Source organism: Heterodontus francisci, chromosome 13 (assembly GCF_036365525.1).
Source record: "Heterodontus francisci isolate sHetFra1 chromosome 13, sHetFra1.hap1, whole genome shotgun sequence".
Classification (NCBI taxonomy): Eukaryota; Metazoa; Chordata; class Chondrichthyes; order Heterodontiformes; family Heterodontidae; genus Heterodontus; species Heterodontus francisci.
In genome coordinates this window covers 109,879,960-109,906,599 of record NC_090383.1, presented here as the reverse complement: position 1 = coordinate 109,906,599, position 26,640 = coordinate 109,879,960, and the positions used below count along the sequence as shown (strand labels likewise).

Sequence of the window (26,640 nt, the reverse complement as noted above, 5' to 3'; positions counted from 1 at the left end):
CTGGGTTACAAGCTCTTCAGGTCTATTTTTCACAGACACCAGTAGTTTAACTGTGGAAAATATGTTTAGAAACTGGCACGGCCAGTAACAGAATATTTCAGTAAGTGTATAGGAGACATCATTTTTCAGCAGTGTGGCAGCAAACTGTTAGGACAAGGTTCCCTCCCAACTAAAGTCTTTGGTGTCCATGTTACACTGGGAAGAGGTGCAGAATTGTAGTTATATTTGTTTAGTACAAGATTTTATTACAACCCAAGTCTGCTCTGTAATTATCCCAGAATCTCCTCTTCTTAACACTTCCACCCATTCAGTTACACTTTATATGACATTGAATTACATAGAATTTACAGCACAGAAACAGCCATTTGGCCCAACAGGTCCATGCCAGTGTTTTTGCTCCACATGAGACTCTTCCCACCCTCATCTCATTCCTATCTCTATATCCTTCCATTCTTTTCTTCGTCATGACTTTATCTAGCTTCCCCTGAAAGACATCAATGCCATATTAAGGTAGAGAAGCCCTTTTAGTTTATTCTACATTAAGTAGATGGTGTTCAAATTCCATCTTGTGCAGAGGACTCTATCTTGTGACTAAAGGCAGTGTCTGCCAAAAACTGCTGAGTCTGGCAGAATCTACAACATATCCAAATCAGCTCAGACCCTCAATGTCCCTTTGTGGCTGGTACAAGCTGGAGTCATAAAGATAGTTGTTTGTTCTTTGTCCCTCTGACAGGTAAGGAGTTGCTTTTCACCTTTTCCCTTTTAGACAGGTAGCTTATGAATGAAGGCCATGGATGCCCAATGTTGAGACAGCACGGCTCGAATGCTGAGCTAATAAATGTTAATGGAAACTCAGAGTAAAGATCATGGAAGGCATATAATGTAATGGCTTGTAGCTGAGGGTATTAACAACTTTAACAATGTAACGGGAGTTGGGAAGATCAACAACTATAATGTGAGGTTTCCCTCTGCCTTCACATCATCACATTGTCTGTGGATGCCACTTCCTCTAGTAAATCTAGAAGCCAAAGGCTCCGCATCTAGAACTCTCATTCCTGAAACAGAGGCAACGAGCGATATTTTAACTCACTCAAAACCCATTCACTTACACAGTGTTAAAATCCAGCCCAATGACTCGAAGCTTGTGTCTCCAGGATTTCTCACACTGATTACGAATTTTCCCACTTTCTCCCAAAGATGTGGTCTCTTGCTGGCATGGGAACAAAGTGCCTAGGGTACTGAGGCCAGCTGCACATCTCCACTGGCTCATTGTCAGAATTAAACTAATGCATCCTAAATCAATAACGGAACATAAAATAGTCCTATCAGAAACCGCAAACGTTGGAAATCTAAAACTTAAATAAAAAATGCTGGCCAATCAGCAGCTGAGGAAAAAACAGTTTATTGTTTTGTGAGGGAGGCATTGTCGGAATAAGGGATCTTCCAGACCAGAGAGCAGACACTTCCTCAATGGAAGGAGGGAAAACGGGTGGAAAGGCACTTAAGATCACTCTCCCCTTATATCTCACAGCAACCAGTGAACCCCTATGTCCTGTCACCATTCTTGGCTGAGATGTCGTTTAGGATTTAGAGCTGGAAGAATACAACATGTCTCAGGAAGTCATAATAATCTGGTAAAAGGCACTGGTACAGCCCCATCTGGAGTATCTTGTACAGTCTTTGTCACAATATTCCACTGAGGACCACTCCTGACATCGGAGAGGATGCAGTGACGAATAACTAAAATTAAAACTTGGATTAGACATCTGAGTTACAAGGAGGGACAAACAAGACGGGAACTTTTGCACTTGGCAAAAGGCAGCTCTAGGTAAAACTTGTTTAGGTTGCAAGGGGCATAAAAAAACGAATCCTAATAAATGATTTCATACAATCAGAAACTCTACCACAAATGGAATGGACTCAAGTGCAGAAGAGGAGAGGGAACTTGCAGTTTGGATTTAATGACGGTGAAATGATGGTGAAACTTTAGACCAAACTGCCGTGGAATGTGGTGGAGGCTGATGGCATCCGCAAATTCAAGAGGGAATTGGAAAGATTATTTGGCAAGGAAAGGGCTGAGGGATTTGGAAGGTACAAAGTGTATGATACGCCCAGATTTTGGGACCAATCAGTAAGATGGCAATGGTCTATTCCAGTCTTGTCCATTCCTATGTTCTTATGGTTAGTTCAGGGAGGCCCTACAAAGCGTTTAATACCCATTGGCCAAGCATTCATGATGTTTAAATCCATAATAAAGGATATTCTCACCAAATTTGAATTCCTCTCTTGTTGTTCTGTTTCAGCCACTTGATTCCCAGGCACTGAGTGATCTGAACTTGAAAATCTAGCCTCTGGTCCACTAACTCTGTCGGATCAATGAGGATTGCATCCTCTCCCAGAGGTCTAGAGAAAAAATACAAACTTATTTAACACTCTGAAAACATATTTAATAAGGGCACAGTCATACTACAAGTACCGGTTATTGAGCTGGGTATCTGCTCACTGCAATGTAGAGCAGCCAGACCGGAGTTATACCACTGGCTTCACAATGCACTCTAGCTGGATAAAGTGAAGCTCTACATATAACATTCACATCCAAAATGCTGATTCAATTTTAATATTTATAATCTATTGGGACAGTAAAATCATCTTTAATACCTAAAAGATTCAAAATTAAATTTTGGATCTGCTTAGGAATTAAAAATGTTTTCTCTGGTCCATTTGCAGTTATACTGTTGGCAGCGCAAAGCTAAACCAGAATGAGGCTAACTCCTAAAGGTGACCTCAAACCATTGGTTTAAATTCAATTCCAATGACTTCATATTTGAGTTGTATTATGCATATCACGGTGTTAGAACATTCAGACCACTTTGCGTCAGTACAAAATGTGTAGTGTAACTGGCCTATACGGGGGTTTTGCTGTGGCAAGTGTTTTAGTCATTTTTGATTCCTCAATATGATCTACACCTGCAGAGGTTGGTTGCAGCATGGAATGCTTTGCTATTGGGAGTGGTTGAGGCAGAGACCATTGCTTCTTTCAAAGGAAAAGTAGACAAGGATTTGAAGTAGAGGAAATGCATGGCTGTGGGGAGAGTGCGGAGCAGTAGGATCCTATTTGAATTGTTCAACAAAAGAGCCAGCATGCATACAATGGGCTGAATAGCCTCCTCTTGTGCTGTAATTCTCTGTGTTGTCGTGGAGTGATATTATTGTTGGCTGTCTTAGATCCTTTCACTTCAGCCCCTTTGTTACGGCCTTTCAGACATACTGAAGGTGGATGTGCAGAATAATAGTACGTCTTTTGCAACATATTTTGGCTCTAGTTGATACTTTAAGAAGAAAAAAATCAGACTTAAAAGGTCCATTCTGAAACTTACTGTCCAGTTGGGGTGCACGGCATCAGGTTCATCTGTAAAATGGCCTCCTCTTCGCCCTGGGAATTGTGAAACTCCACATGTTCCTCCAGTGCAATACAATAGTTCAGAGACTGAAGCCAGACATATGCAGTACCTAAATGCACAGCCTCAATAGGGTCCCAGAACGGATCACTCTCTCTGTCCACAGAAATGACCTCTCCATCAACAAAACGCTGATATATGTCCTCCATGATGAACTTCCTGTTCACAAACTTGGCCCTTGACCAGACCCACACCTGTTATAATAGAGAACCAATTGGATCAGTCCTTCTAATTCTCGCCCCAAGAAACACGAGACTATGCTGTAATTTATAGTGAGGATATTACAGTAACTTGGGTGTTCGGTTCCAACCTGGACAACTCTGTATCATCAGATATTGTGCATATAAGGCTGCACTTTGCAGGGAGTGAGAACATACTTAAAGGAATGGTTGTTTACTCCGAGAGACATCTAGTGCAGACTAAAAATCCATTATCTTGTGATTTTGAAAATAATCGTGCCCCGTAACTCGGAGATCCATAAACATAATTCAGTAAAGATTTGCACCTCATGTTTTCTCACTGTTGACAGTTTCAGTCCATATTTTACCCCAGACTTGTATCAAATTAGGACACTTTTGTGCTGTGTACTAGGAACTACTCAAAGTATTCTTGCTTAAGACCTTTGGAGCAGACAGAAGAGAGGAGACCTTAATCATGTTGACTAAACCAGCAACTCATTTCAGGGGTAATTTTTTGCCACTGCCTTTTACCATGTAACTTTTCTCTCTCTCAGGCACCAAAGTATCGAAATCCCCTTAAGACCCAATGTTGCTCAAGGAGGGAAAACACATTTTAAAATTGGGAAAGGTGGGGAAAAAGAGGAAAAGGTCTTAGACAGAATTATTTTCTTCTAATGCAATATATTTGGTACCAAAATGTGGCATATGAGTGCATTCCTTCCTACCTGGTGAGTCATTTTGTTTGTCACCTTCACCATCACTTCCTTTACCAGGTCATGGCCCCTGGAGTCTGTTAATGCCAAATTCTTCACTTCCAATTCAAACTTGAGATCCTGTTAACAAAAAATTAAAATAGTTGTTCAAATATCAAAAAGAAATTGTATGCAGTACTGAGGGAGTGCTGCACTGTCAGAGGTGCCGCCTTTTGGATGAGACATTAAACTGAGGCCCTGTCTGCCCTCTCAGGTGGATGGGAAAGATCCCATGACACTTTTCAAAGAAGAACAGGGTATTTTCCTGGTGTCCCGGACAGTATTCTTCCCTCGAACATCGTCATTACAAATAAAGGGTCATTCATTAATTTGTTGCTTGTGAGGTCTCGGTGTGAGGAAATTGGCTGCTACAAGCTTGTCTCCAAAACAACAGTAGCTGTACTTCAGACCTAAGCTATTAAGTGTAAAGAATTGTGGAACATTCTGAGGATGTGAAAGGTGTTATGTAAATGCAAGTTTTTACCTCTAGTTTTACAATGTTATGTGAGGCGCTGTTTGCCTGTCTGGAGGAGGATGAAGGAGGAATATGGTGATGATGCAAGGGAGAGAAATGGAGAGATTACCTTATTTAATTCTTCGCTGATCTGGTTTGCTTCTGCCACCATAGGCTTCACCCTGATGTAATCAAGGAACACAGCAAGCACACTTGGGTCTACTTTTCTGTTCCTACATGTAGGTCCTGGTCAGCAGATGGTGAGAAAATGATTAAAACCGCAGGGGGCAACTGGTGGATAAGAATCACTTTCACCAGTCCTAAATCAATCATTTCTATGCACTCGAGCCAATTAAAATAGAACTAAAGTATTACCACAAGGAAATACACATATATAATGTGTCATTCAGTATTTCTATCCATAGCATTTGTCAAGGTCCATCATTGTTTGTTAAATTTATTAGAAAATGATCAGGAATTACCATAAAGTTACTGACGGTTTCTGAAACTTCTGCACAACTGGCAACACCAAAACTTCATGTTATTTTTAACCAGAAATTTCATGTATTTGGCTTTTTTTAAACATTTGCTCATAGGATCTGGGTATTTGTGACAAGGCTACATTTGTTATACACCCCAATTACCTGAGAAAGTGCCTTGAGTCAGCATCAACTGAGAGGCCACTTCAGAAGGTATTAAGAGTCAACCACATAGTGTGGGCCTGGAGTCATGTGTAGGCCAGATCAGGTAGAGGTGGCAGGTTCCTGCCCTGATGAACATTAGTTGGGGTTTTTAATGACAATCCAACAGCTTTCATGGTCATTTTGCTTGGTATCAGCCCACGCATTACCAGATTTATTGAAGTCAACTTCATAACTTGCTATGGCAGGTTTTGAACTCACACCCTCTAGGTTACCAGACCGGTAGCATAACCCCATACCACCATACATTTCACCTTTCAGCGCTTACCAAGAACATCTCTGTCAAAACCTTCTACTGCTGCCAGCTCTGACTGGAAGAAATCGTAGTCATATTTGCTCAAGTCCTCGCTGTTCCGTTCGCAAGGAAATCCCACATAAATGTAAGTACTGTTGGATCCCAGAATAACTCGGTCCTGAGGCACACAATTACAAAGATTTAATAAAAAAGACTCGCCCTTCATTAATTGCCCATGTTTTCTGATAACATAACAATACCCTGTGCAAATTCATTCCCATCTGCTCGGATCCTTATAGACTATATCGCTTCATTCTGGGCTGATTGTGAACCCAGGTCCCATGAATGAAAAGAGGCCTAAAATAACGGAAGGTCCAAAATGCTGTACCTTTATGGGGCAAAGAATTTTCCTTTTTTTTGTATTTTTTATTTGATGTTGTTCACTCACTCAGTTTAAAAGAAGGGTAACAAATACTCTTACGATATATTTGTACATAAATACTAGGGAAGTACTTTTAAACAGAAGTAGTCCTTGTAGACCCCCTTCAGAACACGACATTTCAGTCTTCATAAAGAATTACTTTCTTTAAAGAGCAAGAGACTTACCAGATGTCTAAGTTGAACTTTAGTCAAGACAAGGACCCCGTTTAAAGTCACTTTGGCTTGTCCATGTGGCTCCAGAGTTACTTTGTTGTCTAGGTTTGTGATGGTGGCATGTTTATCAGCAATACTAAAGAGGAAAAACAACATGCAATGCATAAAATCAACCATGTTTATTCAAGCAATAAAGACTTCAAGATGTATCCATCACTATATTACAGTGTAACAGACCATAGGACTATAGAACTTCACAGCACAGAAGGAGGCCATTCAGACTATTGTGTTTTTGCTTGACCAAGTCACCCATAGCCCTGCAGCTTTGCTTCAAATATTTATCAAACTTTCTATTAAAAAATGCAATGGTTTCTGCCACAACCATTCTCTGTGGCAAAGAATTCTGTGCTCCAAGAGCTCTGTGTAGAGAAACGTCCTAACTTCTCTCCTCACTCTCTTAGCAACTATTTTAAATGGATCACCCCTTGTCTTTGACTCTCCTACCAGAAGAACTTTTTTCCTCATTTACTCATCAAAATTCTTCATCGTTCAATTAAAAATATTCTAATTCAATCTCCTTTGCACCAGCATTAGCTGTCCCAATGTCTCAAGTCTCTCCTTATAGCTATAGTTTCCCATCCCTGGCAGTATTTTGGTGAATTTACACTGGACGCTTTCTATGATTTTAATGTCCATTCTATAATGGCGTAGCTATATCTGAATGCAGCGCTCTAGCTGTGGCCTAATCAATGTTTGTAACCATTCATCATTACTTTTAGTATGTTAACCCCCTATTAATAAAACCTGAATTTCTATTAGCCTATGAGGCTTTATGTACCTGCCCTCACATTGCTAGAGAATTATTTATTTGAACATCTACATTTCTTTGTTTATTCAGTCACTTCAGCATCTTCCCATTGAGTCCTTGTGTTTTTTTTTCTTAAATTATCCATGCTAAATTGCATCTGTCACCTGTCTGCCTGTTCCGCTAACCTGCCTTCCTGAAACCTTTTAGAAGTTCTCCTCACTGTTCCCCAAACCTCCTAATTCTGTGCCATCAGCAAAGATCTCCCATGTGCAAGGCTTAAACCTCAAGAATGTTTGTTGACAGGTCATTCAACCACGAGGGGGAGTAGGGGCAAGCACAGCCACGCCTCATTCTGTCTTCACCTGATATCCATGTGTATGAACAATATCCAGCAGAAGTCACTGGGGCACGTAGTCACATAGCAATGTGGAACAGTATCCCCACCCTGGGATATTGAAGGAATTGCAGCTCTTCCCACTATGACTTTGCTGAGATTGGCTAATGAGTCACCTACAAGGAATCAAACCTTGAACTTAACACCAGCTTTCTATGGTGTGATACTAATCAAGGCAGCACATTTTCCCAGCTGTATTCCCTTCTTAAAAGAAGGAAGTAGAACACTAGCACTATGTAGTCTTTAAACCTGAGAGTGTAAATAGCCCCTCATTCACATATTACCACTTTCAACAACCTAACAACTGTATTGGTACTTTGCTGAGACTTCCAGTTGACTATTCCACAGCCTGTGTCATGCAGGCCCCCACCTGCCAAGATTGAGGCATATTAATTTCGCCATCATGGACATTAAACTTCAAATTGTTGCTGGGAAGAAGAGAAGGTTTGTTACAAGGAATTGCCAGGCCCTGGGCTGGAAAGACATTTTTGCATATTAGCAGACAGTGTTGGAACAGTGGAGCTATCCCCTGCTCCCAATATATAGAACAGACGTGGTCAGACCAGTTTAGTCACATGACTAACTGGCTGTTGCAGAGTTTGAACTGAGAGTTTTAAATTGGAGAAACTGTGTTTGAAGGCAGAAAGCTCTTGGCTCCTGGATTGAAAAGAGCCTTTCCTGTCTGCTCCCATCCCTTTCTCACAGAACTCCAAAACCCACTGAAGACACATGAACCTCAAGAGAGAAAAGTCTCCTGCAGTGAACAAAGTTTAAGAAGAATACTGAGCCCCAACGAAAAGCAGGAATTACCTACAAGCAAGGACTCTACAGTGAGCTCGAAGAACTGTAATAACTCTTTAGATATTGCCTCAAAACTTTCTACTTTTTTTTTCTTTTGCTCTTTTCTGTCCCTATCTGCATGTGTGTATCATGTATGCATGCTAGTGTAGGCGCATTGTGTATCCATGTAGGTGTTAGCCAAATTAGAGCTTAAGTTTAAGTTTTAATAAATTTCATTTTCTTCTTTAAACCTAAGAAAGGCTGTTTGTGCTCGTTTCTTTGCCTTATAATTGGAAAGCGGTGAACAAGGATTCACCAAGGGGGAACTAAAAACAGTGTGTTTAAAATAAAATAAAACCCTGTTACAGTAAGACCAGGTGAAGACTGAGAGGGACCCCTAGACACCTTTCTCACCTGGTTGTAACACCTGCATGTATTTTTTAAAAAACTATGCAGAAGTTTCCACATACCCAAAACCTTTAATAACAATGGACTGTGGGAAACTTCCGGATTGTCCCACGTCAGTCTCTCCTGAAACAAAACACAGGCATTCCAAAATATTCAGTGTATTTGAAATATTGATGAAGGTATATCATTCTTTAAAATTGGATGGGCTGGTAGCAGGTATACAAACAAAGAACAAAGAAAATTACAGCACAGGAACAGGCCCTTCGGCCCTCCAAGCCTGCGCCGATCCAGATCCTCTATCTAAACATGTCGCCTATTTTCTAAGGGTCTGTATCTCTTTGCTTCCTGCCCATTCATGTATCTGTCTAGATACATCTTAAAAGACGCTATCGTGCCCGCGTCTACCACCTCCGCTGGCAACGCGTTCCAGGCACCCACCACCCTCTGCGTAAAGAACTTTCCACGCATATCCCCCCTAAACTTTTCCCCTCTCACTTTGAACTCGTGACCCCTAGTAATTGAATCCCCCACTCTGGGGAAAAAGCTTCTTGCTATCCACCCTGTCTATACCTCTCATGATTTTGTACACCTCAATCAGGTCCCCCCTCAACCTCCGTCTTTCTAATGAAAATAATCCTAATCTACTCAACCTCTCTTCATAGCTAGCGCCCTCCATACCAGGCAACATCCTGGTGAACCTGCTCTGAACCCTCTCCAAAGCATCGACATCCTTTTGGTAATGTGGCGACCAGAACTGCACGCAGTATTCCAAATTTGGCCGAACCAAAGACTTATACAACTGTAACATGATCTGCCAACCCTTGTACTCAATACCCCGTCCGATGAAGGAAAGCATGCCGTATGCCTTCTTGACCACTCTATTGACCTGCGTTGCCACCTTCAGGGAACAATGGACCTGAACACCCAAATCTCTCTGTACATCAATTTTCCCCAGGACTTTTCCATTTACTGTATAGTTCACTCTTGAATTGGATCTTCCAAAATGCATCACCTCGCATTTGTCCTGATTGAACTCCATCTGCCATTTCTCTGCCCAACTCTCCAATCTATCTATATTCTGCTGTATTCTCTGACAGTCCCCTTCACTATCTGCTACTCCACCAATCTTAGTGTCGTCTGCAAACTTGCTAATCAGACCACCTATACTTTCCTCCAAATCATTTATGTATATCACAAACAACAGTGGTCCCAGCACGGATCCCTGTGGAACACCACTGGTCACACGTCTCCATTTTGAGAAACTCCCTTCCACTGCTACTCTCTGTCTCCTGTTGCCCAGCCAGTTCTTTATCCATCTAGCTAGTACACCCTGGACCCCATGCGACTTCACTTTCTCCATCAGCCTACCATGGGGAACCTTATCAAACGCCTTACTGAAGTCCATGTATATGACATCTACAGCCCTTCCCTCATCAATCAACTTGTATGGTGTACACTTGAGTGAACGAGGCACATAAATCTACATTTATTCTACTTATCTCCTCAAAGTGTGAAAACCGAATACATGTACCGTAATGCGAGATACTAAAAATCCAGACCTTATTGATTCTAATGAATATTCAAGGGTATTTGACATTTTGGAAGAACAGGAAGTCAGGAAAAGGTAGTGGGGTAGCTAAGTTCATTAAGGATGACATTAATAGAATAGTGAGAGATGACCTTAGTTCTATAGATCAAGATGTAGAATCAGTTTGGGTAGAGATAATAAATAGCAAAGATAAGAAGTCACTTGTGGGAGTAGTTTATAGGTCCCCTAACAGTAGCTACTCTGCAGGACAGAGTATACAGGAAGAAATAATGGGGGCTTGTAAGAAAGGTACTGTATAATTATGGGTGATTTTAATCTACATATAGATTGGTTGAAAAGTGTATTCGGACAATTTCTTAGAGCAATACATTCTAGGTCCAACAAGAGAGCGGGCTATTCTAGACTTGGCAATGTGCAATGAGACAAAATTAATTAATGGCCTCATAGAAAAAGAGCCTCTAAGTAGCAGCGATCATAACATGATTGAATTTCACATTCAGTTTGAGGGTGAGAAGTGTGGGTCTAAGACCAGTGTTTTAAACTTAAATAAAGGCAATTACAAAGGTATGAAGACAGAGTTGGCTAAAGTGAACTGGGAAATGAGGTTAAAAATGCAGTGGCAGACATTTAAGGAGATATTTCATAACACTCAGTAAAGATACGTTCCAGTGAGAAAGAAAGACTCTATGAGAAGGATGCACCATCCGTGGCTAACTAAGGAAGTTAAGGATAGTATCAAATTGAAAGAAAAAGCGTACAATTCTGTGAAGATTAGTGGTAGGTCAGTAGATTGGACAGGATTTAGAAACCAGCAAAGAATGACGAAAAAAAAATAAGAACATAGAGAGTATGCAAAGGGATATAGATAGGTTAAGTGAGTGGGCAAAAATTTGGCAAATGGAGTATAATGTGGGAAAATGTGAGGTTGTCTACTTTGGCAGGAAGAATAGAAAAGAGAGATTGCAAAAATCTGTGGTACAGAGGGATTTGGGTGTCCTGGTACATGATTCCAGGGACCCGGGTTCGATTCTGGGTACTGCCTGTGCCGAGTTTGCAAGTTCTCTCTGTGACCACGTGGGTTTTCGCCGGGTGCTCCGGTTTCCTCCCACAGCCAAAGACTTGCAGGGAATATGGGATTACTGTAGGGATAGTAAAAATGGGTGGTTGTTGGTCGGCACAGACTCGGTGGGCCGAAGGGCCTGTTTCAGTGCTGTGTCTCTAAATAAAATAAAAGGTTAGTATGCGGGTACAGCAAGCAATTAGGAAGACAAATGGAATGTTGTAGTTTACTGCAAGGGGAATGGAATGTAAAAATAGGGAAGTTTTGCTATAATTGTGCAGGGCATTAGTGAGACCACATCTGGAATACTGTATTCCGGAGCCTCCGCCTCCGGGCTCACTTCTTCGACCAGGAGTCCTCCCCCCGACCAGCAGACCCATTCACCCGCCTCCAGCATTCTCCCTCTACCTGGACCCCTCCCCCTGGCCTCTTACCCGCTCTTGATCTCTTCATTGAAAACTGTCGGCGAGACATTGGTCGTCTCAATTTCTCTGCCCCCCTCACTCACTCTAACCTGTCCCCCTCTGAACTTGAGGCACTCCGTTCTCTCAGGTCTAACCCCGACATGGTCATCAAACCTGCAGACAAGGGTGGTGCTGTTGTTATATGGCGTACCGACCTCTACCTTGCAGAAGCTCAACGCCAACTCACAGACACCTCTTCCTACCTCCCTCTGGACCATGACCCCACCACCGAACATCAAGCCACCGTCCAAAGGACTGTCACTGACCTCATCTCCTCTGGAGATCTTCCCTCTACAGCTTCCAACCTCATAGTCCCGCAACCCCGGACAGCCCGCTTCTACCTCCTTCCCAAAATCCACAAACGGGACTGTCCCGGCAGACCCATTGTGTCAGCCTGCTCCTGCCCCACTGAACTTATTTCTTCCTATCTAGACTCTATCTTTTCTCCGCTGGTTCAGTCTCTTCCCACCTACATCCGTGACTCTTCTGACGCCCTACGTCATTTTGACAATTTCCAGTTTCCTGGTCCCAACCGCCTCCTCTTCACTATGGACGTCCAATCGCTCTACACCTCCATCCCCCACCAGGATGGTTTGAGGGCTCTCCGCTTCTTCCTGGAACAGAGGCCCAACCAGTCCCCATCCACCAACACCCTCCTCCGCCTGGCTGAACTTGTTCTCACATTGAACAACTTCTCCTTCAACTCCATGCATTTCCTTCAAGTAAAAGGTGTCGCTATGGGTACCCGCATGGGTCCTAGTTATGCCTGTCTTTTTGTGGGATATGTCGAGCATTCTTTGTTCCAGTCCTTCTCAGGCCCCCTCCCCCAACTCTTTTTCCGGTACATTGATGACTGTATCGGTGCCGTTTCCTGCTCCCGCCCCGAACTAGAAAACTTTATCAACTTTGCTTCCAATTTCCACCCTTCTCTCACCTTTACATGGTCCATCTCTGACACTTCCCTTCCCTTCCTCGACTTCTCTGTCTCCATCTCTGGGGATAGGTTGTCTACCAATATCCATTATAAGCCCACTGACTCCCACAGCTACCTCGACTACACTTCTTCACACCCTACCTCCTGTAAGGACTCCATTCCATTCTCCCAGTTTCTCCGTCTCCGACGCATCTGCTCTGATGATGCTACCTTCCATGACGGTGCTTCTGATATGACCTCCTTTTTCCTCAACCGAGGATTTCCCCCCACTGTGGTTGACAGGGCCCTCAACCGTGTCCGACCCATTCCCCGCACCTCTACCCTCACCCCTTCCCCTCCCTCCCAGAACCGTGACAGGGTTCCCCTTGTCCTCACTTTTCATCCCACCAGCCTCCATATCCAAAGGATCATCCTCCGCCATTTTCGCCACCTCCAGCGTGATGCCACTACCAGTCGCATCTTCCCCTCCCTTCCCCTGTCAGCATTCCGAAGGGATCGTTCCCTCCGCGACACCCTGGTCCACTCCTCCATTACCCCCACCACCTCGTCCCCGCCCCAGGGCACCTTCCCTTGCAATCGCAGGAGGTGTAATACCTGCCCATTTACCTCCTCTCTCCTCACTATCCCAGGCCCCAAACACTCCTTTCAGGTGAAGCAGCGATTTACTTGTACTTCTTTCAATGTAGTATACTGTATTTGCTGCTCACAGTGTGGTCTCCTCTACATTGGGGAGACCAAGCGCATCTCCGCTCAGTCCGCAAGCAGGACCCTGAGCTTCCAGTTGCTTGCCATTTCAACACTCCCCCCTGCTCTCATGCTCACATCTCTGTCCTGGGATTGCTGCAGTGTTCCAGTGAACATCAACGCAAGCTCGAGGAACAGCATCTCATCTACCGATTAGGCACACTACAGCCTGCCGGACTGAACATTGAGTTCAATAATTTCAGAGCATGACAGCCCCCCACTTTACTTTCATTTTTAGTCATTTTTTCTTCCTTTTTTTTTGACATTCCTTTTTACATTTTTTACAATCTTTTTTTGCATTTATTTCATTTCATCTTAGTTTGTTCAGTTTGCTTACCCACTGTTTTTTTCAGGTTGTTTTTCTTCAGGTTTGCACTTGCTGCTGTTCAATATTCAGTATATTCACACCTAATCTGTACTAATGCTTTGTCTTTCAACACACCATTAACATATTGTTTGCCTTTGCTCCGTGACCTTTTGGTCAGCTATGTGGCCTGGTCCAATCTGCACCTTCTCCTTTGTTATCTCTTGCCCAACCCCCACCTCACTTGTTTATAATCTGTGACTTTTCTAATATTTGTCAGTTCCGAAGAAGGGTCGCTGACCCGAAACGTTAACTCTGCTTCTCTTTCCACAGATGCTGCCAGACCTGCTGAGTGATTCCAGCATTTCTTGTTTTTGTTCTGGAATACTGTGTTCAGTTTTGGTCTCCTTACTTAAGAAAGGATATAATTGCATTAGAAGCAGTTCAGAGAAGGTTCACTCGACTGATTCCAGGGATGAAGGGGTTATCTTATGAGGAAAGGTTGGACAGGTTGGGCCTGTATTCATTGGAGTTTAGAAGAATGAGAGGTGATCTTATTGAAACATATACGATCCCGAGGGGACTTGATTGGGTGGATGCTAAAAGGATGTTTCCCCTTATGGGAGAGAGTAAAACTAGGGGACACAGTTTAAAAATAAGGGGTCTCCCATTTAAGACAAAGATGAGGAGAATTTTTTTTCTCTCAGAGGGTTGTTAGTCTGTGGAACTCTCTTTCCCAGAGAGCACTGGAGGCAGGGTCATTGAATATTTTTAAGGCTGCATTAGATAGATTCTTGATTGACAAGGAAGTCAAAGGTTATAGCGGTTAGACGGGAAAGTAGAGTTAAGATCATAATAAGATTAGCCCTGATCTTTTTCAAATGACAGAGCAGGCTCGAGGGGCCGAATGGCCTACTCCTGTTCCTAATTCATATGTTGGTATGTTCGTATGCAACTCTTCCACCCACAATCTGATGAATGACAGACTGGGCAACTCCATCATTTTGCTGTTTTTATTTCAGATTGCCAGCAATCACTGTCTTTGCTTTAAAAAGTCTAGGCCCCATTGGAGCCAGTTTGCCCCTTCAATGTCCAGGCGTAGGAGCATGGTAAGATGGTAGTGATTGTCACAAAAATCAGGCCCGAGCAGCTCATAATTTTCTGCTAAATCATTTCAGCAGAACAGAAAATCATGAACCACTTCCATGCATTTTATAAGAGTTCCCACCTCACCAAGCTGTTGAAGAGAAAAATCATCCCACTATCACACATTTATCTGTTGTACTGAGTTGTTCACCTTTCAGCAAGTTCAATAAACAGACAGGGGTGAGCTATGGACAGGAAGGGGTGGAGGAGGAAAGTGTCGGGCTGGGATCATGGCTTGAGTTCTGACAAAGCATTACCGATGAATCAAATTCATCACAAATCTTAATAACCTGAAACATGAATCCCTTCTGAATGACATCACGAGGCTGAAGTGGGAATGTTTGACTTGCATTTTAGGAACTACTTTTAGCTCCTGCTTTACTTATTAGAAATTACTGAATACCTCACTCAAAAATTTAATTACAGATAATGTTGGAAAGACTCGGCAGGTCAGGCGGCATCTGTCAAGAGAGAATCGGAGTTAGCCCAGCGAGGTGGTGGGGGGGGGGGGAGGGGGGGGGCTTAAATTCCCAAAAAATCTGAAACCCAACAACAACCCGCCACAATCACACCCACTTCCTGTTTTAACTAAGGCAGACTGGGGGTCAGGCAAGTGATCTGCTCTTGAGAGCTGGGACAGTTATTTAAATATGCTAATGAGATGGCGTGCTTCAAAATTTTTTTTTACAGACTTCCCAGGGAAACCTGGTAGCTGAAGAGAGGTGAGAACTGTCGGATCCTGCATTGCTTGTGGGCCAGGTGGTGCAAGAGTGCTTCCCTCCCAAGCTAAGCTGCTGCAATGGGGAACACATCACTTCCCCCAACCCCAACCACCTGTCTCCCCCACTTCTCTCCCCCCCTCTTCTCTGTCTCCTGGCTGTGACCATCCAGCACAGACCTTCCCACCCGACAGTCAACCAGCCAAAATTCAAATGAGGTCCTGCAGTTACGTATGGCAGGATCTCCAGTGTTCCCCATATTTCCGGGTTTCCCTAATTGCTACAAGTCCATCCCCGCTCCCCATAAAGCTAAAGTTTCAGCTGAGTGATCTTTTATCAGAACTGGGAAATGTTAAGAGACGGAAAGCTTTTAAGCAAGTTCTGAGCTAGGGAATAGGGGAGGCATGAAAAGAACAAAAGGGAGAGAGGTATTTGATAGCTTGATGAAGGCAAAGGAAGGTAATGTTAGAAGTAGAACTCAAAGAAAGAGGGATGTACATCTGTCTAATTTCTAAAGAAAGGGAGCATCACACCACTTAGGACAAATAAATAAGATGAGACCAAGTTTAAAACACACCCAGACATTATAGCTGTTGAAATGCATCAAGTAGATTTAAGTTGGACAGTGAATTGACTCTAGTCCAGATGAAGATGGAAAGGACAATCAGAAAGGGCAACAAAGAGAACCAGTAATAAAAACAAGAAATGCTGGAATCACTCAGCAGGTCTGGCAGCATCTGTGGAAAGAGAAGCAGAGTTAACGTTTCGGGTCAGTGACCCTTCATCGGAACCGATGAAGGGTCACTGACCCGAAACGTTAACTCTGCTTCTCTTTCCACAGATGCTGCCAGACCTGCTGAGTGATTCCAGCATTTCTTGTTTTTATTTCAGATTTCCAGCATCTGCAGTATTTTGCTTTTATTAAAGAGAACCAGTACTTGTATCTGCAAACAGCAACACAGAGTTAGAGGGCAGTACCATCTTGGATGAAGAACTTGACAAAGGCAGAGAGCTGTGGGTCCATATTGACATTTGACAGATAAGGGAACAACTGAATCATGTGCTTTTCCTAGAAAACAAATTGATGAAAAGGTCAGTAATGCTTTCCATGACATTTCTTTGACAGCACCCTCCAAACCTGCGACCTGTAACACTAGAAGAACAAGGGAGCACCACCACCTGCAAGTTCCCCTCCAAGTCACACACCATCCTCAGTTGGAACTATATCACCGTTCCCTCACTGTCACTGGGTCAAAATCCTGGAACTCCCTCCCTAACAGCTCTGTGGGTGTACCTACATCACAAGGAATGGGCGGTTCAAGAAGGCAGCTCACCACCACCTTCTCAAGGGCAACTAGGGATGGGCAACAAATGCTGGCCTAGCCAGTGACGCCAACATCCCATAAACAAATAGAAAATAAATTGAATTATTCAAACCAGCTGGGTTAAATTGGCAGCAACAAGTACGTTCTTGTGATTAACATGTCTATAAAAGTAACAAAACAACCACTGAAATGAAGACAGATGTTCCACATTATGAATGGTTTCCCTATATACTTGGGATGTTGCTTTGGATCCCAGCCTTTCTTCTCAATGTACACTTTACTTTGGTCACAAAACTCCCTCTGCTGAAGGGATTCAGCAGCAGAAGCTATTTTATTGATATTTAGCTTCTTTGGACTTGCTCCCCCTCAGCTCCAACCCGCATCATCTTATTGTTATGTGCTTATATTTGTGTGTCAGCCCTGCCAGTGAGTTTCGTCAGACTACTTTTTTATCCCCTACTGTTTTTTTTCCCTTTATTTATTCATAGGATGTGGGCATCACTGGCAAGGCCAGCATTTGTTGCCCATTCCTAATTGCCTTTAATTAAGTGGCTTGCTAGGACATTTCAAAGGGCAGTTAAGAGTCAGCCACATTGCTGTGGGTCTGGAGTCACATATAGGCCAGACCAGGTAAGGATGGCAGATTTCCTTCCCTAAAAGACATTAATAAACAGGTGGAATTTTATGACAATCTGGTCGTTGCATAGTCACCATCACTGATACGAACTTTTTCATTCCAGATTTATTTATTAACTGAATTTAAATTCCCTCAGCTGTCATGGTAGGATTTGTACTCAGGTCTATTAAATAATTATTCCAGGCCCCTGGATTACTACTCCAGTAACATAGCCAATATGTGACCATTCACCATTTTCATGGGAGGCAGTGCAAAACAAGTCTTTTAACTGATCACAGTAAAAGTATTTTCATGGAAACATTTTTAGGACAGCTCAGCTCTTGACTAATCAAATATTTTCGTTTCCATATATGAAAACATATTGCAACATTTAAGAAAAAAAGCAACAACAATTTGGAAAACGATTCAGTTATGCTGGTGAAATAATAACAGAAAATGCTGGAAATACTCAGCAGGTCTGGCAGCATCAGTAGTGACAGAAACAAGAGTTAACAGGCTGGATTTTAAGAACCTGCCCCCGACCTCGGCAGTGAGCTCAAAAACCGCCGCAATCTCAAGCGCGGTGGCTCATTTAAATAGCCGCAGTGGCCTCCCCACCCAAATCACATGGAGAGAGCAGGCTCTTCATCCCTGGCAATGGCGTCAGCTGCCTGTGCACAGGCGCTGGTGCCATTTTTAAAGGGCAGTCAGACCTGCCGCTCAATTTAAATTTTTAAAGTACTACCCCCCAAAATTAAATAAATAAATTTTTAATGCCCCTTTCGTACCCCCCAATAACAATTACAATAGCTATTTTCCTGTTCCTCCCCACCCGCAAAACACTTACCTTTTACATCTGACCTTCCCCCACCCCCCTCAAACTGCACAAAGTTTAAGATTCAACCCTTCCCACCATCCCCGACACCCATTATGTATATTTGACCCCATCCCCACCCTTGCACTGACAAACCTACCTCCTCCCCCCTCTTCACCAATGAGGTGACACGTTTCCCCGGACGAGGATCTGAAGATCGCAGCAGTCCCTCAAGATTGCAGGTAAGTCTATGTAAATTTATTAATTTTATTAATTTGAATATTTAAAGTGTGGTCCCGTCGTCCAGCAGCGGAGGGGTTGGCACAAAGTCTTGCCACTGCTGCAAGGATCGGGCCAGGCCCGCCCAGCATAGAGGTCCATGGCGGGCCTCATCCAGAGCCATCTTCAGGGAGGCCCCCACCCCAGCCATGGAACCCGCCACCTGGGCGACAACAAAATCCAGCCCAAAGTTTCAGATCAATGACCTTCCAGTCCTGATGAAAGGTAACTGACCTGAAACATTAATTATGTTTCTCCGTCCACAGATGCTGTCAGACCTGCTTAATATTTCCAACCTTTTCTGTTTTTATTTCAGAATTCCAGTATCCGCAGTATTTTGCTTTTGTGCTGGTAAAACTCCTGGCCGTCCTATCCCTTCTACTGTGCACACTGTGCTGGTTGAAGGTGAAGGAAGGAACTGATGCATTTTGCTCCTTCTTACCTGTGTTAGAGTTAGGTATTGTTGCTCCCATTCTTTCTGTGCTCTCTCAAGACGCTGCTCCCAAGAAGTCTGAATCTCTGCCATCTGGAGCTCATTCTCAGCCAGTGTACGCCGTAACTCCTCTAGTGACAAAAAGGGCAGCGTGATTTTTCAACAACCCTTCTAAATGTGGGATGGAAGCATGAGGTGCACACAAAGGAGGTGAGGTGTTGGGGTTTAGTGGCACGGATGGAAGGGGAGATTCCTAAGAAGGCTGGGCATCAGAAGAACTGATGCTGTGAAGATAATTACTGAGAATGCAGCAAACTGGGAATTGGGTAAATTGGCTACCCCATCACATGATCCTGGATTATTTTGGCTGTCATATTTTAGATCATTCTCATTTTTATGAAAGTGCTTCCATTTTTTGTAAAATATTTTTTGAGGACTCATATTTAAATTGTGGAAATTGATTCATTTTGGAAGACTGAAGATTTCATCTATGCTGGACTTTGTTTTTGTTGAAAGTTCACTGAAAGGACACTGAGAGGTCTTGTTTGAAAACAAACCTTTACTGGATATCACATGTCTTAAGCTCAATGAAGAACAGAAACCTTGGTGACTTGGGGAAGATGTTTACAGAGAAGTGAGATGTCAAGATTTATGAAGGTCAGGAATTGGTTTCGCTTCTGAGATATTGTTTTGGTTCAAGTTGGGGTGTGGACAGTGTTAAAAAGCGGTTGGTTTTATAGCCTGCTGAAAAGAAACCCCCAGCTCATCTTTCCTGTACCTGAGACCCTGAAAAATCCAGTGTGTCAGCTCCTCGTTCTCTACCTCTTTGAAAAAACCCTGTAAATTCAGAGTGTGATATTTGAAATCCCTTATGCCACATTTCTCTTGGAAAGCCTACCAGACTAATTCTCGACATCTCCAGAACAAACTACTTCTGAAAAGATCCCAGAGACCTGTCTCCATGTACCCGCACACCAGACCAAAAGAGACAACTGACATCCTTCTCTTTTTTCTTCAAGAATTATCAAGTATTTGGCCAAAGTATTTTTTTTTGTCTTTTTCTGTAAAAGGCCTCCGCAGAGAGAATTTCTTTATTTTTTCAGTGTGTGTGTGACTTTGTGTGTGGGGTATTTAAAAAGGGAACTTTCATATCGCAATCTGTGTGTTAATGCTTTGCTTCATTACTGGATAAGTCTTGTTTTTATAATAAACTGATAATTTTGCTGTTTATTAAAGAAACCTGGTTGGTGTATTTTATTCTGGGATAAAGAGTAGAGTATATGATTGACCGTATCGGTAACTGGGTAAACATTTAAAATATATGTTGCGATCTGTGGAGAAGTGGAACTAGAATAAACAGTGCACTCCTCCCACCTCGGTTGTAACATTGTTAAGTACCAGTTCCGCAAATCTTCAAGAATGCCTATCCTTGTCTTGAGATCTAAGTAACATGTTAGAAAAATAAACAGTAAATCCATCTGGTAGCTGCTTTTAGCTAATGGGCTTGGGGCAGATTTTCAAAGGACTGTGGTTGGGGACCTGGTGTGGACGTAATTTGAAAATCGCAGTCTCTGGGCTGACAGTGGGTAGGGGCAAACCTTATTGCTGCACAATGAAATGCTTAGGGCCCATGGGATCTTGCGCCGGGCCAAATGCAGGACGTTTTTACAAAATTCTGGAAGTGCTGTCTCACCTCTTTATTCCGCTGGGCCTTCAAGGAGCTGCCCGTTCTCATTGGCAAGGCAGCGCAGGCCCCATCATGGCTGCCGCCCGCCTTTGCCGCTGGCAGCAGGCAGGCAGCTCCTGCCTCCTGTAGATGCTCAGCGCCACTAATAGGGCGCTGAGCTGGCTTTCTGCCCAAATTAGGACATTACCATTTGAAGATCGCGTCGCATTAGCAACGCAGTTCAGGTGCGGGGTCAGGGATTTGGAAATCATCCAGGTATCGGGTTCCCGACCCCGCTTTGAAAATTCAGCCCGTGCATTCATAAGATCTCATTCCAGCCTTCGGAAGTGGTAGAGGAACACATCAGACTGCTGTTTAAATGAATTAAAAATTAAAACAATTACATTCTGTAAACCATCCACAAATACATACCCGTTATTTCCTCTACCCTTTGTCCAGAATTTCTAATCTTGGTGATCTTTAATCGCAGCTTGGCATTTTCTGCCTTCAACTCCTGTACGAGTCTCTCTGTGGGATTTTCATTTATCACCGCTTTGTTCTGGATATTCTTAGTCCTTTAGCAATGAAGATGGGAAAGAGGGCGGATGGGGCAGTTATTACAACATTTCCTCAAAGTTATGCTTACAAATTCCTAATGCACAGAAGCAGAACTGTGCCCCTGCTCCCACCATCCTCCCAGCTCCATGAGTCAGGCTCAGGAGGAAAAGGGCAAATGGGAAGATGAAATTTATACGGGGAAACGAGGGATGTGAGAAATATCCCGTGGGAAAGTTCTTATTAAAAAATCATGTGCACGGTGTATTTATACACAAACCACTGGCTGGTATAAATGTTAGCTCGTACCTCCAAGTCAGAAGGTTGTGGGTTGACGTCCCACTCCAGAGATGTGATCATTGAGGTGGAGGTGCTGTCTTTCTGACATGATGTCGAAACTGAGGATCCCATCTGACCTGTCAGGTGAGTATAAAAATTCCCACAACCTATTGGGAAGTTGAGGAGATCTCCCTGCTGTTCTGGCCAATGTTTACCCCTTGATCAATGTTATTTTAAAAAAATCAGATGACCTGGTTGCCATCACATTGCTGTTTGTGGGGTCTTGCTATGTACAAATTGGCTGCTATGTTTTCTACATTACAGAAGTAGCTGCACTTATAAAGTATCTCAAGTGGCTGTAAAGTGCTTTGGGATGAGTTGAGGTCGGTAAAGGTGAATGTAAGTAAAATTCCTTTTTTGCTCCCCCAACTAAAATTCACATTATTTTTACCTTTCAGCATAACGTAATGTTGAAAGTGTTTCCTCGTAGCAGATGTCAGCTGGACTGACTGTCGCAATCTGTAAAACAAATCTGAATTCATTTAGAAGGCTGTATTCTGAAAATTGCACTCATCAAATTGAGGGATGGCAGGACTGAGAATGGATCACTAGATACACATTAACCACTCCATGTCTCCTATTGTGGTATGAATTTTTCTTAGTCGTTCATAGGATGTGATGTCACTGGCAAGGCCAGCATTTATTGCTCATCCCCAATTGCCCTTGAGGTGGTGACAGTGAGCTGCCTTCTTGAACCGCTGCAGTCTATCTGGTGCGGGTACAGCCACAGTGCTGTTAGGAAGGGAGTTCCAGGATTATGACCCAGCAGCAGTGAAGGAACGTCGATATAGTTCCAAGTCAGGATGGTGTGTGGCTTGGAGGGGAACTTGCAGGTGGTGATGTTCCCAGGTCTGCCACCTGGATGACATCGAACTGCTTGAGTAGTGGCACAGTGGTTAGCACTGCAGCCTCACAGCTCCAGTGACCTCGGTTCGTTTCTGGGTCCTGTCTGTGCAGAGTTTGCAAGTTCTCCCTATGACCGCGTGGGTTTTCGCCGGGTGCTCCGGTTTCCTCCCACAGCCAAAAACTTGCAGGTTGATAGGTAAATTGGCCATTGTAAATTTCCCCTAGTGTAGGTAGGTGGTAGGAGAATGGTGGAGATGTGGTAGGAAATATGGGATTAATGTAGTATTAGTATAAATGGGTGGTTGATGGTTAGCACAGACTCGGTGGGCTGAAGGGTCTGTTTCAGTGCTGTATCTCTCTATGACTCTATAACAGTGTTGTACGAGTTGCACCCATCCAGGCAGGTGGAGAGTATTCCATCACACTCCTGACTTGTGCCTTGTAGATGTTGGACAAGCTTTGGGGATTCAGGAAGTGAGTTACTCACCACAGAATTCCCAGCCTCTGACCTCTTCTTGTTCCTTCAGTATTTTTATGGCTGGGCCTGTTAGGCTTCTGGTCAAATGATAACCCCCAGGATGTTGATGGTAAGGAGATTCAGCAATGGTAATGCCGTTGAACGTCAAAGGGAGATGGTTAGATTCTCTCTTGTTGCAAATGGTCACTGCCTGGCACTCGTGTGGCACACATATTACTTGCCACTTATCGGCCCAAGCCTGAATGTTGTCTAGCTCTTGCTGCATGGGGGCATGGACTGCTTTAATAGGAGGCCATCCAGAATTGACAGATTAGTAGTTCCACTGTAAGAGTGGTGGAAGCTGCCAATATAGTTGGCGATTGAGAGGGCACCTCAAGGTGGAGGCACCCTCTAAAAACTTCTACAAAACCTAAAATTACAAAGTGGCCACAGCTGCCAGGCTGTCATCATGCAGGGGGAGTCCCTTCATAGGACGGCCAATGGCCCTCTGCCAATCACGGCTGCTGGGAGGGACATTAAATTGTAAGATGGCGCGCAGGTCTCCTGGTCTGCCACTGGGAGGCCGTCTCCATCCCTCAGTCGGAACTAGGTTGCCTCCCAGTGCTTGTGGGCAGGTATCCATCACACCCCTACTCCCCCCCACCCACCCTCTGTACAGATCCAACCCGTTCAAAAATGGCCCAGAGGCAGGAATGTGCTGGCAAACCAGCATGCCAGCCAGCAGAAATTGTTGGCCCTCCTGCCTCCCTGCCCACCTCAGAATTCCTTCGAAAATCCACCCCATGGTATCAGCAAGCGTAACACAAAATGTGAGGCAGAGACCAGTGAGGCTGAGCCTGGAAGCTGAGAAAGAGAAAAGACACAGTTAAGGTTGAGAACGAAACAGTAGTAGATTGCATCTTTTGCTCATTGAGCATTTACCATCATAGTCTTACTGTTTCCTCCCAGAGTTGATTGCAGTAGTTTGGTAAGTGTGGAGTTTCTATAAGGCACATGTAGCACCTTCTTCCCCATGGCTATTTCTGCTAAGGCACTAGAAAGAAATGCAGAATAAACAAAAACTTGGTTAGTTCAATAAAACATACTATCGATTCTGAACAACGCAAACCAGGAAGGCTTACAATTGTATAGTGATTGTATTACTGAGCTAGTAATCCAAAGGCTTTGACTAATAATCTCAAAGAATGTGAGTTCAAATCCCACCATCACAATTTGAATTAATTTTTAAAATTTTGGGAATGAAATGCCGGTATCAGGAAAGTTTGCCATGAAGCTATTGGATTGTCATCAAAATCCAACCACTGGGGAAGGAAACCAACCATTCTTACCCAGTCTGGCTCAAACGTTACTCCAGTCCAACACCAACATGTTTGACTCTAAACTGCTCTCTGAAGTAGCCTAGAAAGCCACTTAATTTAAGGATGGGAAATAAATGTGTCCTTGCTCGCAACACCCACATCCTGGGAATGAACAAACAAAGGAAGGTTCCAGGTTTGATCCCTGGTCTGAGCTAATTTAGCTCATCTTAGTTTGTGGCATCAGTAAAGAAGCCCCAAAAATGGAGTTGTTAACAATCCTGTTAAACTCTGGAAGTTGATAAGAGGTACGGAAACTTCAAGATAGTACTGTTCACAACCACAGCTGATAGACCTAGGGATGTCAAGGCCACAAGTTGTGATAAACATCAACTGCCTTTGTAACTTGAAGTTTATTCATTCCTTCAATTAGTAACACCAGCTTAAGTAAGCTGCATATTTTAATGTTTGGTATTAAAATGCTGCTTAGAGCGAGAACAAACAGAGTTGTTATCTCTGGGTTGTTGCCCGTGCCACGTGATAGCGAAGCAAGGAATAGGGAGAGAGAGGAGTTGAACACGTGGCTGCAGGGATGGTGCAGGAGGGAGGGTTTTGGTTTCCTGGATAATTGGGGCTCTTTCTGGGGTAGGTGGGACCTCTACAAACAGGATGGTCTTCACCTGAACCAGAGGGGTACCAATATCCTGGGGGGGAGATTTGCTAGTGCTCTTCGGGGGGGTTTAAACTAATTCAGCAGGGGAATGGGAACCTAAATTGTAGTTCCAGTGTACAGGATGTTGAGAGTAGTGAGGTCAGGGATATGGTTACAAGGACGCAAGAGGGCACTGGCAAGCAAGAACCTGGTTTAAAGTGTGTCTACTTCAACGCCAGGAGCATCTGGAATAAGGTGGGTGAGCTTGCAGCATGGGTTGGTACCTGGGATCTCGATGTAGTGGCCATTTCGGAGACATGGGTAGAGCAGGGGCAGGAATGGATGTTGCAGGTTCCGGGATTTAGATGTTTCAGTAAGAACAGAGAAGATGGTAAAAGAGGGGGGGGTGTGGCATTGTTAATCAAGGAGAGTATTACAGCGACAGAAAGGACGTTTGAGGACTCGTCTACTGAGGTAGTATGGGCCGAGGTTAGAAACAGGAGAGGTGAGGTTACCCTGTTGGGAGTCTTTTATAGACCTCCAAATAGTTCCAGAGATGTAGAGGAAAGGATAGCGAAGATGATTCTCGACAGGGGCGAGAGTAACAGGGTAGTTGTTATGGGGGACTTTAACTTTCCAAATATCGACTGGAAATACTATAGTTCGAGTACTTTAGATGGGTCAGTTTTTGTCCAGTGTGTGCAGGAGGGTTTTCTGACACAGTATGTAGACAGGCCAACCAGGGGCGATGCCACATTGGATTTGGTACTGGGAAATGAACCCGGCCAGGTGTTAGATTTAGATGTAGGTGAGCACTTTGGTGATAGTGATCACAATTCGGTTAGGTTTACCTTAGCGATGGGCAGGGACAGGTATATACCGCAGGGCAAAAATTATAGCTGGGGGAAAGGAAATTATGACGCGATTAGGCAAGATTTAGGATGCGTAGGATGGGGAAGGAAACTGCAGGGGATGGGAACAATCGAAATGTGGAGCTTATTCAAGGAGCAGCTACTGCGTGTCCTTGATAAGTATGTACCTGTGAGGCAGGGAGGAAGTTGTCGAGCGAGGGAGCCGTGGTTTACTAAAGAAGTTGAAGCGCTTGTCAAGAGGAAGAAGGCGGCTTATGTTAGGATGAGACGTGAAGGCTCAGTTAGGGCGCTTGAGAGTTACAAGCTAGCCAGGAAGGATCTAAAGGGAGAGCTAAGAAGAGCAAGGAGAGGACACGAGAAGTCATTGGCGGATAGGATCAGGGAAAACCCTAAGGCTTTCTATAGGTATATCAGGAATAAAAGAATGACTAGAGTTAGATTAGGGCCAATCAAGGATAGTAGTGGGAAGTTGTGTGTGGAATCAGAGGAGATAGGGGAAGTGTTAAATGAATATTTTGCGTCAGTATTTACAGTAGAGAAAGAAAATGTTGTTGAGGAGAATACTGAGATTCAGGCTACTAGGCTAGATGGGATTGAGGTTCACAAGGAGGAGGTGTTATCAATTTTGGAAAGTGTGAAAATAGATAAGTCCCCTGGGCCAGATGGGATTTACCCTAGGATTCTCTGGGAAGCTAGGGAGGAGATTGCAGAGCCTTTGTCCTTGATCTTTATGTCGTCATTGTCGACAGGAATAGTGCCGGAAGACTGGAGGATAGCAAATGTTGTC

General features: G+C 43.7%; 1 protein-coding gene across 1 annotated transcript in view; it reads right to left on the bottom strand.

Annotated features, from left to right (window-relative positions):
- kif28 (kinesin family member 28) overlaps positions 1–26,640 on the bottom strand; it is a 67,845-nt gene that overhangs the window by 21,629 nt on the left and 19,576 nt on the right. The window contains exons 8-19 of the mRNA XM_068045704.1: positions 23,956–24,067; positions 22,102–22,169; positions 21,249–21,391; positions 19,160–19,281; positions 16,662–16,752; positions 8,826–8,886; positions 6,386–6,509; positions 5,809–5,957; positions 4,974–5,076; positions 4,363–4,470; positions 3,378–3,652; positions 2,269–2,403 (exon numbers count right to left, since the gene is read on the bottom strand). Coding sequence (XP_067901805.1) covers positions 2,269–2,403; positions 3,378–3,652; positions 4,363–4,470; positions 4,974–5,076; positions 5,809–5,957; positions 6,386–6,509; positions 8,826–8,886; positions 16,662–16,752; positions 19,160–19,281; positions 21,249–21,391; positions 22,102–22,169; positions 23,956–24,067 — 1,491 coding nt within the window. The remainder of the gene's footprint in view (positions 1–2,268; positions 2,404–3,377; positions 3,653–4,362; positions 4,471–4,973; positions 5,077–5,808; positions 5,958–6,385; positions 6,510–8,825; positions 8,887–16,661; positions 16,753–19,159; positions 19,282–21,248; positions 21,392–22,101; positions 22,170–23,955; positions 24,068–26,640) is intronic.